The sequence below is a fragment of the Lipotes vexillifer genome, unplaced genomic scaffold (assembly GCF_000442215.2).
Source record: "Lipotes vexillifer unplaced genomic scaffold, Lipotes_vexillifer_v1.1 scaffold905, whole genome shotgun sequence".
Taxonomy (NCBI): domain Eukaryota; kingdom Metazoa; phylum Chordata; class Mammalia; order Artiodactyla; family Lipotidae; genus Lipotes; species Lipotes vexillifer.
In genome coordinates this window covers 272,945-288,394 of record NW_006796034.1, presented here as the reverse complement: position 1 = coordinate 288,394, position 15,450 = coordinate 272,945, and the positions used below count along the sequence as shown (strand labels likewise).

The window sequence follows — 15,450 nt, the reverse complement described above, 5'->3', positions numbered from 1 at the left end:
GGTGGGGACTGTGGCTAATATGGAAATAAAGAAAGGAATCAATAAGCCAAATGTGCATAGCTTTTCTTCCTAAATGAAAATTCTATTTTTGGCAACATACTTTTTACAAAAAATATCTCAAAGTTTTCTATAAAAATATTATAAGAAAGTTAACATAGCTTTGCCAAAACTGTCATTTTAAAAAGTCAAATTTACTTTTAAAAATATACCACTTCATCACGTTTTTACAAGCTGACAGACTGAAAATATATATACAAATTATAAGGTTAGAGAGAGCAATATGACCTAGACAAAAAAATTCTCTTCTGATTTCTAGAATATTAGCACCACCTAGTTAGTTATACTTAACCTATAATACTTGTCAGAGATAAAGGCAGCAGCTACAGTTAAAGTTATCTAAATAGTCAATGTCTATTAAAATAAAATATTAAAATTGTAACTGATTATCATAAATAGGCAAAATAATTTCATTACCTTGTGGCTTTCCTCTCAAAACTGTTTCTATTTCATCCCTGTTGCACCTCGTTTTTAAAAAATATTTCAGTATTCCTTGTTTTTCTAAGCTCTCCTAGCTACTCTGATCTGACTTTTAAAAACGTCTCACCTCTCAACTTCTCAATGGGACAATATTATGAAAAGCATGAATAAAGCTTGAGTTAATTATAATTGTGCTTTTAAAGATATTTACAGGTATATTATAATGAGTTAAATTTTATCTACATTTGTATGTCAAGATCAGAAAAATGAATTAAAATAATCATGTATACTTTAATAAATACAGAACATCAGATTAAAAGTACATATCTATTCTCCTACTGATTATGACACTTTACAGTCATTAAATTAATAAGAAGATTAAGCACGCATCTATTCCATTTGCTCACCTACTGAGCTGAATTTATCTATCTAAAATAAACAACACATCAAAAGATGGGTTTCAACAGGAGGTTAAGAGAGATTCTCTTAGTAAACTAGAGATTTTTTTAAACTTCAAATAACACACGCATTGAGCCCTTCCCATTAAATATTCACATGGATGATAAAAATAACCTTATTAGTATGATCTATAAGACCTAATCTGACATTTTATTATTGCTGTGGTCAATCATTCATTCCAACTGAGAACTGCAATTTTTGTGATCTTAGAGTTAGATCATAATGATTCTGAAAAAATTTGAACTGAGACTACATACAAATGAAATTTCAAAAGCATATAATTTAAGAGATATTAACAGCTTATTTAATATTTTTACTCATTTTTATATGGCAGTCAAATGTTAAATCCAGAAAGAATTTTTACTATTAAGGTACAAAATTCTATGTTTCTACTAAGTGAAAAGTTAATTGAATCATTCAAATCAAAATATTTATTCTCTATTAATAGTAAACCATTACCCATTAAATACCTACATCATTTTAAATGACAAACTAAAACAAAATTATTAGCATAGAGGAATTTTATGACTTTTACCTTTGGCTTCTTTCCAAAGAGCCACAACTTGCCCTTGGCCTTTCCTACTGTGGTTTTGGCATCCACCTTCCCACTTTCCTGTTTGGATGCACTGATAGTCCCATCAGAAATGGTTCTATAAATATGCTGACTGTAATCTTCAAATGGAAAGTCTCCTGGAGGTTGAAATCCGGACTTAAAGGAGTCTACTACCATCTGAGAGTCCTATACACAAGAAACATGTTTTTTTTTAACCATTTCATTTGCTTATGATACCATATTAGCTTTCAAAAACCTTAATCTGTGTTAGAAAACAACAAATAAAAATTTAAAGAAATAATTCTACAATACTTATTAAAGGTTTAAAGTGAATAATTTCTTCCTGTGAATATGTAATAAACCATAAATATTTTAATTCCTATAGAAAAATAATTTACAAACAAATTACTACTTTATTAATTTGTAATATTCACAGATGTTTTCACTCCATGGTTATTCTCAAGTAGAAATTCTAAGTTTTAAAGGAAAAGGGTTTTCTGTTTTACAGGATGTCTCCAAAGAAGGTGACCTATGGAAAAGAGGAAAGGGCATCTAATTGTAAAAGAGGGTAAGAGACAAGTAGAAAGGCTTTCATTCACGCAACAGGGGAAAGGACAAATAAAATATATTAAAGACATACGAGGAAATGTTAACAGAGCAATGAAAAAAGATCTCACAAACAATACTGAGTGCAAAAAGTAACTCTGAAATAAAGTTTAGCACCATTTACCCAAAACTTTAAAACTCACATAAGTGTTATATATTGATTTTGGACATACATAGCTCTATCTGAATGTTCTATTGACACCTTAAAATCATTATTTGCAAACAGAATACTTTATCTCTACAAACTCCTCCCCAACCCCTACCAGCTCTCCTCTTTTATTCCCTATTTCTGTTGGTAGTACATTTTGCCTATCATTTAGTCAAAAGTCATCCTTAGGTCATACCTTACTTTTTTTTTGTCACTAATGCCACCCCCACCAATCATCTGCTAAAGGGTAAGAAGAGGGAGAGAGGAGGAGGACCTAACTATATTTATAACCTTGGGTGCAGCTATACCAAAATATAAATGTATGTTTGAATTCCCAAAGAACCCCAAAATCTTCTTTCCTTTTTAAAATTTAAGTCAGAATTCTGACAGGAATTCTGTACTATACAGAATACTATACACTATACAGGAAAGACCTTCACTCATATAAAACCAACTTGTCGTGAAGACTAAAATACGTACTACATATTTGGCACTCCCCAAACACTGGTTCTCTTCTCTTCCTTTTCCCTCATATCCTCATTTTCTGTTAACCTTAGCTTCTCAGTCACTAAATCAACATTTAGTGAAAAATGACCAGGTACAAGACCTTTTCTAGACCTTAATCAAGATATAATGTGATTAGACTTATTTCTTCAAGAGGAGCAGGGCTTCTTGAAGGCAGTACCTTCTACTCATAATGCCCTCCTTCTTTTCTCATGAGCCATCACTCCATACACTACTCAGGCTTCAAAATGCAGCTCAAGTGCCAACTCCTGTGGTTACAAGCAACTCTTACAACTCTAGATCTGACCATTTCCTTCTTTAAACTTTCACTAGACTAACAGTATCATACAGTTTGTAACATACAATTCATAGGTTAGTTATACTCTTGGAGTAGAACTGAAAAATTAGTGGGGAAAGGAAAGAGAAGCATTAGAACTCTTTCCTTTTAAACAATTAGAATTTTAGTGTTTAGAATGATCCTTACAGCCCAAAGGAGTCTGGCAATAAGTTACTTCTACAGAATATAACTTAAAATCAGCTAACCATCAATTACTTCCCCTCTTTCCCAATTCATTTCACTAACTTAAACCAAATATATTATTCAAATTAATTATAAAACACTTACTCTTCTTTCGTCAACTGATTTTGCTGCAAGAATCATTCCTTCCAAACACTTTGAAATGATAGGAATAACTTTGCGTTCTGAGTCTGCAAATCCTCTGTAACACTCACTGAGTTTAATAGTCCTTCGTTCATCCATTTCTTGTAGTTGCTAATAATTAGGAATTTAAAAAAAGGAAAACTGAATTTTCTTTTCATTCTGAAGCAGCCCCCTTCCAAAAAAAAAAAACCCATAAAGATTCTACCCTAACAGTTACACTGTTGTAAATACCTTTTAACAAGTGCTACAGACTTAAAGTACTTAAAACTTGAGGCCTGTGAAGTAGAAAAAAAAAAAAAAAAAAAAGAAAAGAAAAAAACAAGGCTTTTAGTATATCGTAAAACCAGGTGACAACAGTTTTCAAGCCTTCTAAAGGACCCCCTACAGGCTACCAGACCTCTGCCTCATACAACCTCCATCTTTCATTCTTCAGTCAGAGCAGTTATTGTTGTTTATGCTTCTAGGAAAAGTTTCATTTTAACACAGAATTTTGACACATTTTTTTTCCTTTTTAAGCAACTGGCATAAAACATATACAAGTGTGAGCATTCTAAACCCTTACGTTAGTTCAGAACATTTTGGTAAGATCTGACTGGACCAAGAATCCACAGTTGACGGCATACCAATGGGTACCCAAACCTACCACATTCTACAGCTCAAAGTGACTATCGAAAGGTTGGAGACACAAGAGGAAAAACAAGAAGCCACAAGGTCAAAGTGATACATGTATGGAATCCCTACAATTCAAAAATTCATTGGCACATGCCACTAAGAATTATGCCAGGACACAATTATGCCAAATAACTTAAAGGCATTTTTTGGCACTTCTTATTTGTCAACAATGACCTTTCTTTCTCATAGGAAGCAACTACACTGCTGAAGTCCCCTAGCTCCCAAAGCCTTCATACTACTTTTTTCCTCTTTACTTCCCAAAGCCTGGGAATTTATTTTGAGACCTGCATTTTCACAAAAGAACTGTGCCCAGCATCACAAAGTGGCAAGACTGCTCCACAGCAAAGTACAAACAAAAGGATCAAGCCCCAAAACACACAAAAGCAGTGGATCTCCAAGTTAAGGGCTCCCCAGAATACGAAGGCGTAACTGGTAAGTTTAGAAAAGCACCACAGAGTGAGGACAGGCTGACTAGATGCTCTGGATTAAATGACTGAAATCTGATACCCTCTCTAGTCCACCATCTCTCACTATGCTTCCTTTGTACTTCTAACTTGCCTCCAAGAAAAAAAAGGTGTATTTGGACTGACACTCTTTTCACAAAAGCTCTGCTCTCCCAGGTACTAATGTTTTCAACACTGTTTCACTAAATCCCTTTTCTCTAATTTCTCTTCTTTCTAGAATAGGCGGTGACATAATTTAACCTCCGGGGTCCTTACCTGAGGGCCGTTTGGCAATTAGTACCATCCAATGATGATGGATGGGATTTATAAGCCTGAATTACATTTACGATCTGGCAGCTAGGAAGATAAGCAGGCAAAAACCAGGCTAGCAAATGTATTTCTTAAGATTTATTTCTGCCATCTGGACTAATGCCAATGATTCTATTATAGTGTCAAAAAGCTACATCCAAATTCTAAGTGAGCAGACTACAATACACAATTCCAATGAATTCTCCCACCTCATAAGACTTAATAATGTATTAAAATTTATCTAGAAAATGTCATTGTTTTAGTGAACTGTTTAATATACTACTAATAAATCTGTAGAAAAATCTGTGATTTCAGTCAGAAAAAAATCTACTTTTCACATCTATAATCATAAATTTCTTATCACCAATCTTGATAACTAGTGAATCTAGAAACATTCTAATTGATGCCTGAAATTTTAAAGTTTTACATTTAAAGACTAGCTCTTCCGTATCTAAAATTAGGTTAATTTCACATCTCTAAATTTTACCTTGTAAATCTGAGGAATCACTACATAGTAATGTTTGTGCTGTTCTCCATTGAAGTTTTGTAATTGTGCAGCATATTCATTCTTATTTTCGTCAGCCATATGTGTACGTAGATTCAACTGCTGTTTAGCCTAGAGGCAAATTGATCCAAATCATCACCAACAACAAGACAAGCAACAAAATCACAGCTAATTCACTTTTCTAGAAGTTATACTAAAACGAGACTTTTTCTAACTACTGATATCATTTAAAAGTAAAGGAGAGGCTTACAGATCTTATGGCCAGTCTCCCTGTTGCAATATTCCCTTTTTCTTACTGCAATAATAAATCCTCCCCCTTACAATAATCCATTAAAATAAAGTTTCTCCTTAACAAATTCAGATTTTTTTAATTAAATAAATGACAACATTATGGTTTGAAATAGTAAGCTTTTAATCAGAAGAGCAAAACAGCATCAGGAATAATTTAGACAGTTACAAAGTTAGCAGTGAAACATTTCTTTAAACATAATCCAGTTATATCCAACTCAGAACCACAGTGAAACCAAATAATAGTAAAAATGGGATTTGGGGATAATGTAATGCTTAACAATAATTTCTACCTCTATACAAATCCACAGGTACTTTATTTAAGGAATGCTTATTTAGAATGTAGTTCTGTTCATCTCAAGGAAGGTCTTATAGAAATGCTTTTTGAATGAGAACATTAGTACCATCTACTGATTCATTGGTGAGAACATCAGAATACAAACAGCACAAATCTAGATTTATTGGAGGGGAATCTAAACAATTTTCTCAATTGTTATAAAGTAATAGAAAAAAACAAGAATTGAAAAATTTTCAGTGTTCCAAGCTATAAATCATGTTAGATGAGAGTGCTTTGAAAATTATATCAATAAAAGCACATTGTAAATACACTTCATTATTCTAATTCTAGTTTTTACAATTGTAATCCCTAACCTTCTAACAGTAGGTCTACAAGTTAGTTCTTCTGAACTCAGAAACAAACTGACCTACAAATATACATGGCAGTCAAGATCTCAGATAAGTCCACAAAAATCCATTTAATCCACAGTGTACTTGAAAATTAAAATAACTAAGTACTATGAAAACTAAACACCATGGCCCAAAATATTTACAGAAAAATACACTTCAAGTTCTAACCTGGGATTGTAAGTACACATTCATTCACTCCTTTCCCTTTTCTCCCTCCTCACAAACTATGATGGAATAAAAGGATTCCAGAATATTCCCTACCCACAATGGTTCTTTCAGGGGAAGCTCCTCATGTTCCAAGTCACTTGGCTGTGATTCCCAAGGCCTGGGAGAAAGGCTCCAGCAGGTTATGTAAGAGAATAAGGCTAGAAGCTAAAACAATTGACACCTTCCCTGGCATATTCTGGGTTTCACATCTACTGCCTTTCCTTTCTTTTTTTCTTTTTATATTTCATCAAATTTTTTAAAATTTTAATTGTGGCAAAATACACATAACATAAAATTTACCATCTTAATCATTTTTAAGTGTACAGTTTGATAGTGTTACATATATTCACGGTTTTGTGCAACTGACTTCCTTTTCTTTAGGAAGATACTCGGCCTGCTCCCTCTTCACCTGTTTTTTTATGCTTTTTTTTTTTTTAAACTTTCATTAAGTAGTTACTTGAAACTATGTTCCCTTCCCTTCCTGGTCACTTAAAACAGAATTCCTCTACTCTCTGGTATCTAAAGTAAAACTTCAAAGCTTTCCTAATTCTCTAATAATTAAAGAGGCTGCAAACAAATAAGAATAAAAAAGGAAGATATAAACATAAAAATTCTGAACTAGTTAGGTGAAACTAACTAGTAGACATATTTTATCTAGATTTCAAGATGTCTGACCTATCTCTAAAGATATCTTTATAGACAAAATGAGTAAGTTAAAAATGAGAGTCCAGTTAAAGAGTTCGCCTAACTTGCCTAGTACATAAACTATGTACTCAATTGATGTTTGATAATAAGTCAAAGGAGTTCTTAAGGAGTCAATGTCAACCAGCAAGGAAGTTTCCCATATATAAAAGAGGGCTGTTTGCAAGTGCTGTGGTCCACATTTTTATCAAGTAATGATAACACATTATGTGTATGACATGATACCTGGAAGGAAATTAATATAGTGGATGATCAAAATCAGGATCCAAAAATCTTAACAGCAGGATCAAATCTAATAATTGATACAGATGTAGCATATACATTTAAAAGACCAACAGTACAAGTTCTGCCTGAGACACATATTCTTATACCACACCATATGTGAAAAGACATGGGGATTTCAGTTAACCATAAACTCAATGAGAGTCAAGCCAAACAATGTGGTTGCCCAAAAAGCTGATATACATTTAGGGTATAATTAACATAAATTTAGTGTTCAAAACAAAGGAGGTAATCAAACTCAGAACTGATCAGACTGAACTATACCCAATTTGAGGTTACAAAGAATATTGGCTAATTAAATTGGTATCCAAAGGAAAGTAGTAACTTGAAGATATCTGAAAAGTAACTTGAAGATATTTCATATGTGCAATAGGTGAAGAAACACAATAGTTCATCTAGGGGTAGATAATCTGCTACAAATATCTAAAAATCTATTTTGAGAAAAATACAGATTTGCTATTTTTCTGGTACCTCGAAGAAACTAAAGCTGAACAGGGAGACAAGTGGGGTCAATATAAGGAAATGATAATTAAAAAAAAAAAAAATGAACAGACTATTTTAAGACTCTATATTCCCAATAACAGGGAACTTACTATCATAAGAGATATGTTATTAAAAATAGGGTAGAAAAGATAAACGCCATCATAAGTTATACTAGAAAAACTTTAAGGTAACTGTACCCTGAAATGTATATGATTTGGGGGTTTTTTAAAACTGGTAAAGAAAACGGAAGGTAGAAAATAAATTATTCCTTTCTTCTTGCTTTTTCTTGTTCTGATGCTACAGGAAATTACAAAATTCTAAGGAGAAAATATACTAATGTTGGGTCTTTGTATATACAAAAACATGGAGTAAGTTTCATCTATTTTTCAAAATCCCAACATTTCAGCACTATCACTGTGTCAAATGTCCTAAGATAAAGAGCATACAGCAGGGGAGAAGGAGAAGCTAAGCAGCAACAGTTACAGGGCTGATCCTACCAACAGTAATGTTACAGAACATCTGGCCCAGAATCAGTCAGTGAATGACAAGAGAGAATTCAGTTTTCAAAAATGAATGACTGAATTAATCAAATAATAAACAAATAGTTGATATCACACTTCTGACAGTTTTATCATGTTTTCCCTTCTATATAGTTGGGAAGCACACTATCCAGCCTCTATTTGCATACCCCATCAACATACCTTAGACTTTCTATCTTATTTTTAAATAGGATAGAAGCTCATTCCTAATAGCAACTATGTCTTTCCTATACACTCAGAATGCAGTTGACATTAATATATTAATTTTATTCTAATTACTTTCTCAGATCACTATGTGTAAAGTATGTAAATATTTGTGTATCTTAGATTTAGATGTAGTGTATCTCTTGAGGAAACTCTAATACCAACACAAATATTGTAACTACTCTCCATATGCAAGTAATAATATTTTGATATTAAAGTCAGTTTGGATTATTTCTTACCTTTTCAACATCTGCCTTGGTTGCATTAGTATCATTATCCAATCTTTCATAACTCTGTTGTGCCTTCTCTGCCTCTCTACATTCTCTTTCAAATTTCTTTTTACTCTGTTAAAAAAAAATTAAAATGCTGAAAAATAAAATTAGATTTATCTCACTTAGAAGTTAACAAATAATACTAAAATTTATATGGAACCATAAGAGACCCAGAATTGCCAAAGCAATCCTGAGGAAAAAGAACAAAGCTGGAGGCATAACCCTTCTAGATGCCAGACAATACTATAAAGCTGTAGTTATCAAAACAGCATGGTATTGGCATAAAAAAAGACATATGGATCAATGGAACAGAAAAGACAGCCCAGAAATAAACCCACACACCTACGACACACCTCTATGACAAAGGAGGCAAGAATATACAATGGAGAAAAGACAGCCTCTTTAGCAAGTGGTGTTTGGAAAACTGGACAGCTACATGTAAATCAATGAAATCAGAACACTCCCTCACACCTTATGTAAGAATAAATTCGAAATGTACTAAAGACCTAAACATAATACAGGACACCATTAAACTCCTAGAAGAGAACATAAGCAAAACATCCTCGGACATAAATCGTAACAATACTTTCTTAGATCAGTCTCCTGAGGCAAAAGAAGTAAAAGCAAAACTAAACAAGTGGGACCTAATCAAACTTAAAAGCTTTTGCAAAGGAAAGCATCAACAAAATAAAAAGACCTATGGAATGGGAGAAAATGTTTGCAAGTGATGTGACTGATAAGTGGTTAATATTCAAAATATATAAACAACTCATACACCTCAATATCAAAAAAACAACCCAATCAAACAATGGGCAGAAGACCTAGACATTTCTTCAAAGAAGACATAGAGATGTCCAACAGCCACATGAAAAGGTGCTCAACATAGCTAATTATTAGAGAAATGCAAACAAAAACACAATGAAGTATCATCTCACACTGGTCAGAATGACTATGATCAAAAAAGTCTACAAATAATAAACACTGGAGAGAGAGTGGAGAAAAGGGAACTGTCCTACAAGGTGGAAATGCGAATTGGTGCAGCCACTGTGGAAAACACTATGCAGGTTTCTCAAGAAACTAAGACTAGAACTAACATATGATCCAGCAGTCCCACTCCTGGGCATATATCCAGAAAAGATGAAAACTCTAACTTGAAAAGATACATGCACCCCAATGTTCACAGCAGCACCATTTACAATAGCTATGCCATGGAAACGACCCAAATTCCTATCAACAGACAACTGGTTTAAGAAGATATGCTATAGGGGCTTCCCTGATGGTGCAGTGGTTGAGAGTACGCCTGCTGATGCAGGGGACGCGGGTTCGTGCCCCGGTACAGGAGGATCCCACATGCCACGGAGCGGCTGGGCCCGTGAGCCATGGCCGCTGAGCCTGCGCTCCGCAACGGGAGAGGTCACAGCAGTGAGGGTCCTGCGTAACGCAAAAAAAAGAAGATGTGCCATACACACACACACACACACACACACACACACACAATATGGGATATTACTCAGCCATAAGGAAAAGAATGAAATATTATCATATGTAGCAACATGGATGGACCTGGAGAATATCATACTAAGCAGAGTAAGTCAGACAAATATTATATGATATCACTTATAAGTGGAATCTAAAAAATAATACAAGTGAATGTATATACAAAACAGAAACAGACTCACAGACATAGAAAACAAGCTTATGGTTACCAAAGGGGAAAGGGAATAGGGGGATAAATTAGGAGTATGGGGTTAACAGATATAAACTACTATACATAAAACAGATAAGCAACAGGATTTACTATATAGCACAAGGAACTATATTCAATATCTTATAATAACCTATACTGGAAAATAATCTGAAAGAATGTGTATATATATAACTGAATAATTTTGCTGTACATCTGAAACCAACACAATACTGTAAACCAACTATACCTCAATAAAAAAGAAAGTATCTTTAAGGTACTGCCACTGTGTGTTGTGTAAAATTACACACTACAAGTAAAATTTTTCTAAATTAGCAAGGAATTTTACTATTACAAACCATGTGCCTTAAATATCACACGTCATAAGACTGTGAAGAAAAAAAAATCATAGGCATGACTGAGTTAATATTTATTATGTATCTCAATCTCTTTATAATAAGAAAAATAATCATATGTATTTTGTAATTTTTTATTTTAAGCTCATCTTAAGCATGACTTTTTCGGTTTGTTTGGTGTTTTTTGTTTGGTTTTTATATGTTTGGTTGATTGGTTTTGGTGTTTGCTTGTTTTCTTTTCTTTTTTTTTGATGCAGTCCCAATGTAGCTTAGAATGTGGAAACATCCCTCCAAAGTGGTTTTGTGTTGTTTCTTCCAAGTGTCCCAGGAATACCATCTGCCTAGAATGGCCTCTAAAATTTTTTTAATTTAATTCAAATTACTATGATTTTGCAAAACCTATTCACAACTGAGCATGTGATATATTTACTTTCCTGTGTATTTTTTTATCCTGAAGTTAATGTCTTTTTCTAAAAAATGTGCTTTAGTTTTCAACGTACTTTTCTCTAATTCAACCCTAGTGTCCCCAGTTCTTTACATCTCTCCTCAGTTAATTCAAACATATTCAGAATTCTATCAATTTTATCTTCTTAATGAAATCAAGAACTCAGAGGTTTGTAACCTGTTAAAATTTGAACTGGTTACCAAACTAGGCCTACTGAATAACTGTTACCTTGGGATTTCCCTTCACCATTTCCTGGGGATTCCTTTCAATTCTCCCTTAATTCGAATCTCCTATTTCCTAGTTCCACACCTGCCCCTTTCTTGGTTCATTTCTCTATTTTGCTATAACACATTCACCAGTAGCTTCCTAAAAGAAGCTTCCTAAAAGAGATAATTGTTTAAGTCTCCATGACTGAAAATGCCTTTCCATCTATTTTAATTGATAAAATTTGGCCAGGTATGAAACTCTAAGTAGGAAATCTTCTTTCTTCAGAAATGTAAAAGTACCACTCCACTGTCTTCTGGCTTCCTGATCCCATTCTGATCCCTGATCCTTTGCATAAAATATGTTTATTTTGTTTTGTTTTTTCTCTCTGGAAGTTGGTAGGATCTTCTCTCTCTCCTAATTGTTCTGAAATTTCATGAAGATATGTCTTGCTGTGAATCCACTGTGCGGAGCACCTGGAAAATCCTTTCCATCTGGAAACGCATGTCTTTCTGTTCTGGGGAAGTTTTCTTGAATTAATTTTGCCTATCCATTTTCTATGTTTTCTCTTTTTTAAGATGCTTATTATCTTGAAAATGAACCTATAGGATGAGTCCCTCTAATTCTCTTATATTTTCTCTCATATTTTCAATCTCTGTCATTTTGCTCTACTCTGAGAGATTTCTTCAATTTCATTCTTTCTAGTGAGCTTTTCATTTCTGCTACCATAAAGTTCTTTTTTGTTCTTTATATGTTCCTTTCTTTATAGTATCTTGTTCCTATTTCATGGATGTAATAACTTCTCTATTCCCTATGAAAATGTTAATAATAGTTCTGGGTTTTGCTTGTTTTTGCTTTTTAATTTCTATTTCCTTTCAGTCACTGTTTCTTCAAAGTTGATTTTTTTTCTGCATACTAGTTTTTCTGCACTCTGGTGTTTACATTAGATGTTTTCTTTAAATGTCTGGGGATACCTGCCTATCTGCTCTTATTTTAAAAGCTAATTGGATTATGGCCTTTTCCTCTACAGTGATAAGGCCAGGCAGTTTCCTTGGAGAAACCATGGCTTCTGTATCTTTAAGTCTTTGCTCTCAAACTAATTAAATTCCACAGAGGAGACTCTTCCAATTTCTTGTCTGGAAAATATATGCCTTGCTACCTGTATTCTGAGAATTACTCAGAAGAAAGCACAGGATGTCAACATTTTCTATTTACCTAACCAGTTACAATGTCAATTTCTTGTCTTCAGGATTACAAAACTATTCAGATAGTGCAAACCTCGTAACTACAAGGTCAAAAGGTTTAAATTTCTCACAGGATACCTCCTACTCCTTGACCTTCAGATAGAGACAAGGTTCTTCGCTACCTCCCTTGGCCAGTGGGCAGAGTTCCTGCTACCTTTCACTAAACGTTTAGTCCTTCAAAAAGTCAAACTTTATACAGGGATTTCAGTTCCAACTCTCCAAACATACAGAGCTAAAACCTAAACTTTGTCAGTGTGTGAGTACTAAACCCCAAGCCCTTAGCATGGTCTTGTAAACCATACCCCAAAACCTCTAGAACCACTTTTCAAATGCCACTGTATCTGCTCACACAACTATTGCTCTGGCTTTTAGTTTACCCTTAGTTTCCAGGGTAAAAATTTTAAATGTACTTACTATTTTGATTAGTATGAGATATCAAATGAGATACATAAAATTTATTCAAAGCATAAATATATCTGAATATACATAATATACAGAATGTCACTTTCCTGTGAAGATTAAAATTAAATTTCCACATTTAATTCTCTGAAACTCAGTTCAGAGCTGTGTTTTCAAATTGAACAGCTATAGCTACTAATTTTGGTGTAATTTGAGGCAACTCATATACAACAATACTTTTTTTTTTTTTTTTTTTGCGGTATGCGGGCCTCTCACTGCTGTGGCCTCTCCCCTCACGGAGCACAGACTCCGGACACGCAGGCTCCGCGGCATGTGGGATCTTCCCGGACCGGGGCACGAACCCGTGTCCCCTGCATCAGCAGGCGGCCTCTCAACCACTGCGCCACCAGGGAAGCCCACAACACTTTTATATTAAGTGTCCTATTGTTTGTGAAAAAAATCTACCTACTAATTTCCTTGCAACAGCAAAAGAATCATGAGTACAGTAATATTAAAAATACTCCTTCCCTGAAAGATATTATATCATTATACAATACAGGGATATACTCCAGAAAAGATTCTCATTTCTTCATCCTTTGTGTCACAGACTAATCAACAGCCACATCTACTCCCCTATTCTTTCTCAGAAGAGCCCACCTCCCTGTATGGAGGCTGAAAACAGCTGATAACTTGCTTTACCAGCCTTCCCACAGCTGGGGCAGGGTCAAGTAATCTAATCCTGTCAAAGGCACCGATGAAGAATTCTGCTGGGGTTTTCTGGGAAAGCTTTCCTTCCCTGATAAGAGGAAACAGAAGAGAAATGCTTCCTCTCTCCTGCTTCTGCATGCAGCTGAATGAGGATGTGGTGCTTGGGCTGCTTAAATCAACTGTTGACCATAAAGGGACAAGCCTGATGGAAAAGGCCATGGTCAAGACAGCAATGTGGACAGACAGAAAAAGCAGCCTTGGTGACATCACTGAGCTACTGACCAACTCTGGAACTGACCTGTTTCCGAGCTTTGTTCTTATAAACTCATATGATCTGTTACTTGGAACCACCTGATAGACCTGGCATTTCTGATGCTTCAGTCTTCTCAATCTCTGACCATTCCTTCAAAATCTTCTTCACAGGCTACTGTCTTCTGCCCTCAACTTAAATGTCAGTGGGGCCTATTCTGTTTATCCTGGGATAATAACTGTCTTAAAAATTTTTTTTTTCTCAATGTTCAATACTCTGTCACTAATTCAAGCTTTCTCTCCTAGTTCTTTAAATATCCTCTCAATTATTGCAAACATGTTAGGAATTTTACAATTTCATTTTCTTGATTAGACATGAAGACATGGGACTATAAAAGGGATCCTGTACATATTTCTACACATTACACAGAAATTATATTTGTATCTCTTTCTTACTAGACTGCAGGCTCCAAAAAAACAAGACCATATCATATTTGCTTTTGTACCAGACTCAATCCATGTTAAGGATGCCTTCAATACATGAGTTGAGCTGAACTCACCTTTATTTCACAACATTGTTAACGTCTTAAAGAAATCTCTCCTACATTTTTTGACGCTTGTTTCTTATGACCCTTATGACTTTTGCTTAATAACTAACAATTGTTCTAAAGGTAAGTCAGCACATATCAACAGGAATGATTTGTGTCAACTCCAGTTTTTAAAGGGACCAATAACTCATGAGTGTAGGAGTCTGTTATTTTGTGCAAATGAAAGACACACATACATACACATTCATTGGGTGGTAGATACTAAGAATGCTAGTTAAGGCAATTTAAAATTTAATAAAGTAAACACTCCCTAGAAGTCTTTCTGAAACCAATTAGAAAGAAAATCAAAACAAAAATGAAAACAGACTATTAATATACTTAAGAATTCTCAATCAGTACTGGTGATTAGAATCTTACATCAGTGACAGTTATACAGTAGAAATTTAATCTAAGCTTTTAATCCGTGCCTTTAAAAAAGAAAGAAAAAAAGCTGAAAGCTGTACACGTATATGCATACTTTTTTTTTTAATCTCAGACTTGTCCTTTTCCCAACAACCACAAGCTAAATTGATTAACATGAAAAACTCCCTTCAGCATAATTTAAGGAATACA

The 15,450-nt window shown here is 34.2% G+C and overlaps 1 protein-coding gene across 1 annotated transcript in view; it reads right to left on the bottom strand.

Moving 5' to 3' along the window:
* Window positions 1-15,450, bottom strand: part of FNBP1L (formin binding protein 1 like) — a 48,862-nt gene that overhangs the window by 14,851 nt on the left and 18,561 nt on the right. The window contains exons 5-8 of the mRNA XM_007468103.1: window positions 8,969-9,073; window positions 5,320-5,448; window positions 3,373-3,519; window positions 1,472-1,675 (exon numbers count right to left, since the gene is read on the bottom strand). Coding sequence (XP_007468165.1) covers window positions 1,472-1,675; window positions 3,373-3,519; window positions 5,320-5,448; window positions 8,969-9,073 — 585 coding nt within the window. The remainder of the gene's footprint in view (window positions 1-1,471; window positions 1,676-3,372; window positions 3,520-5,319; window positions 5,449-8,968; window positions 9,074-15,450) is intronic.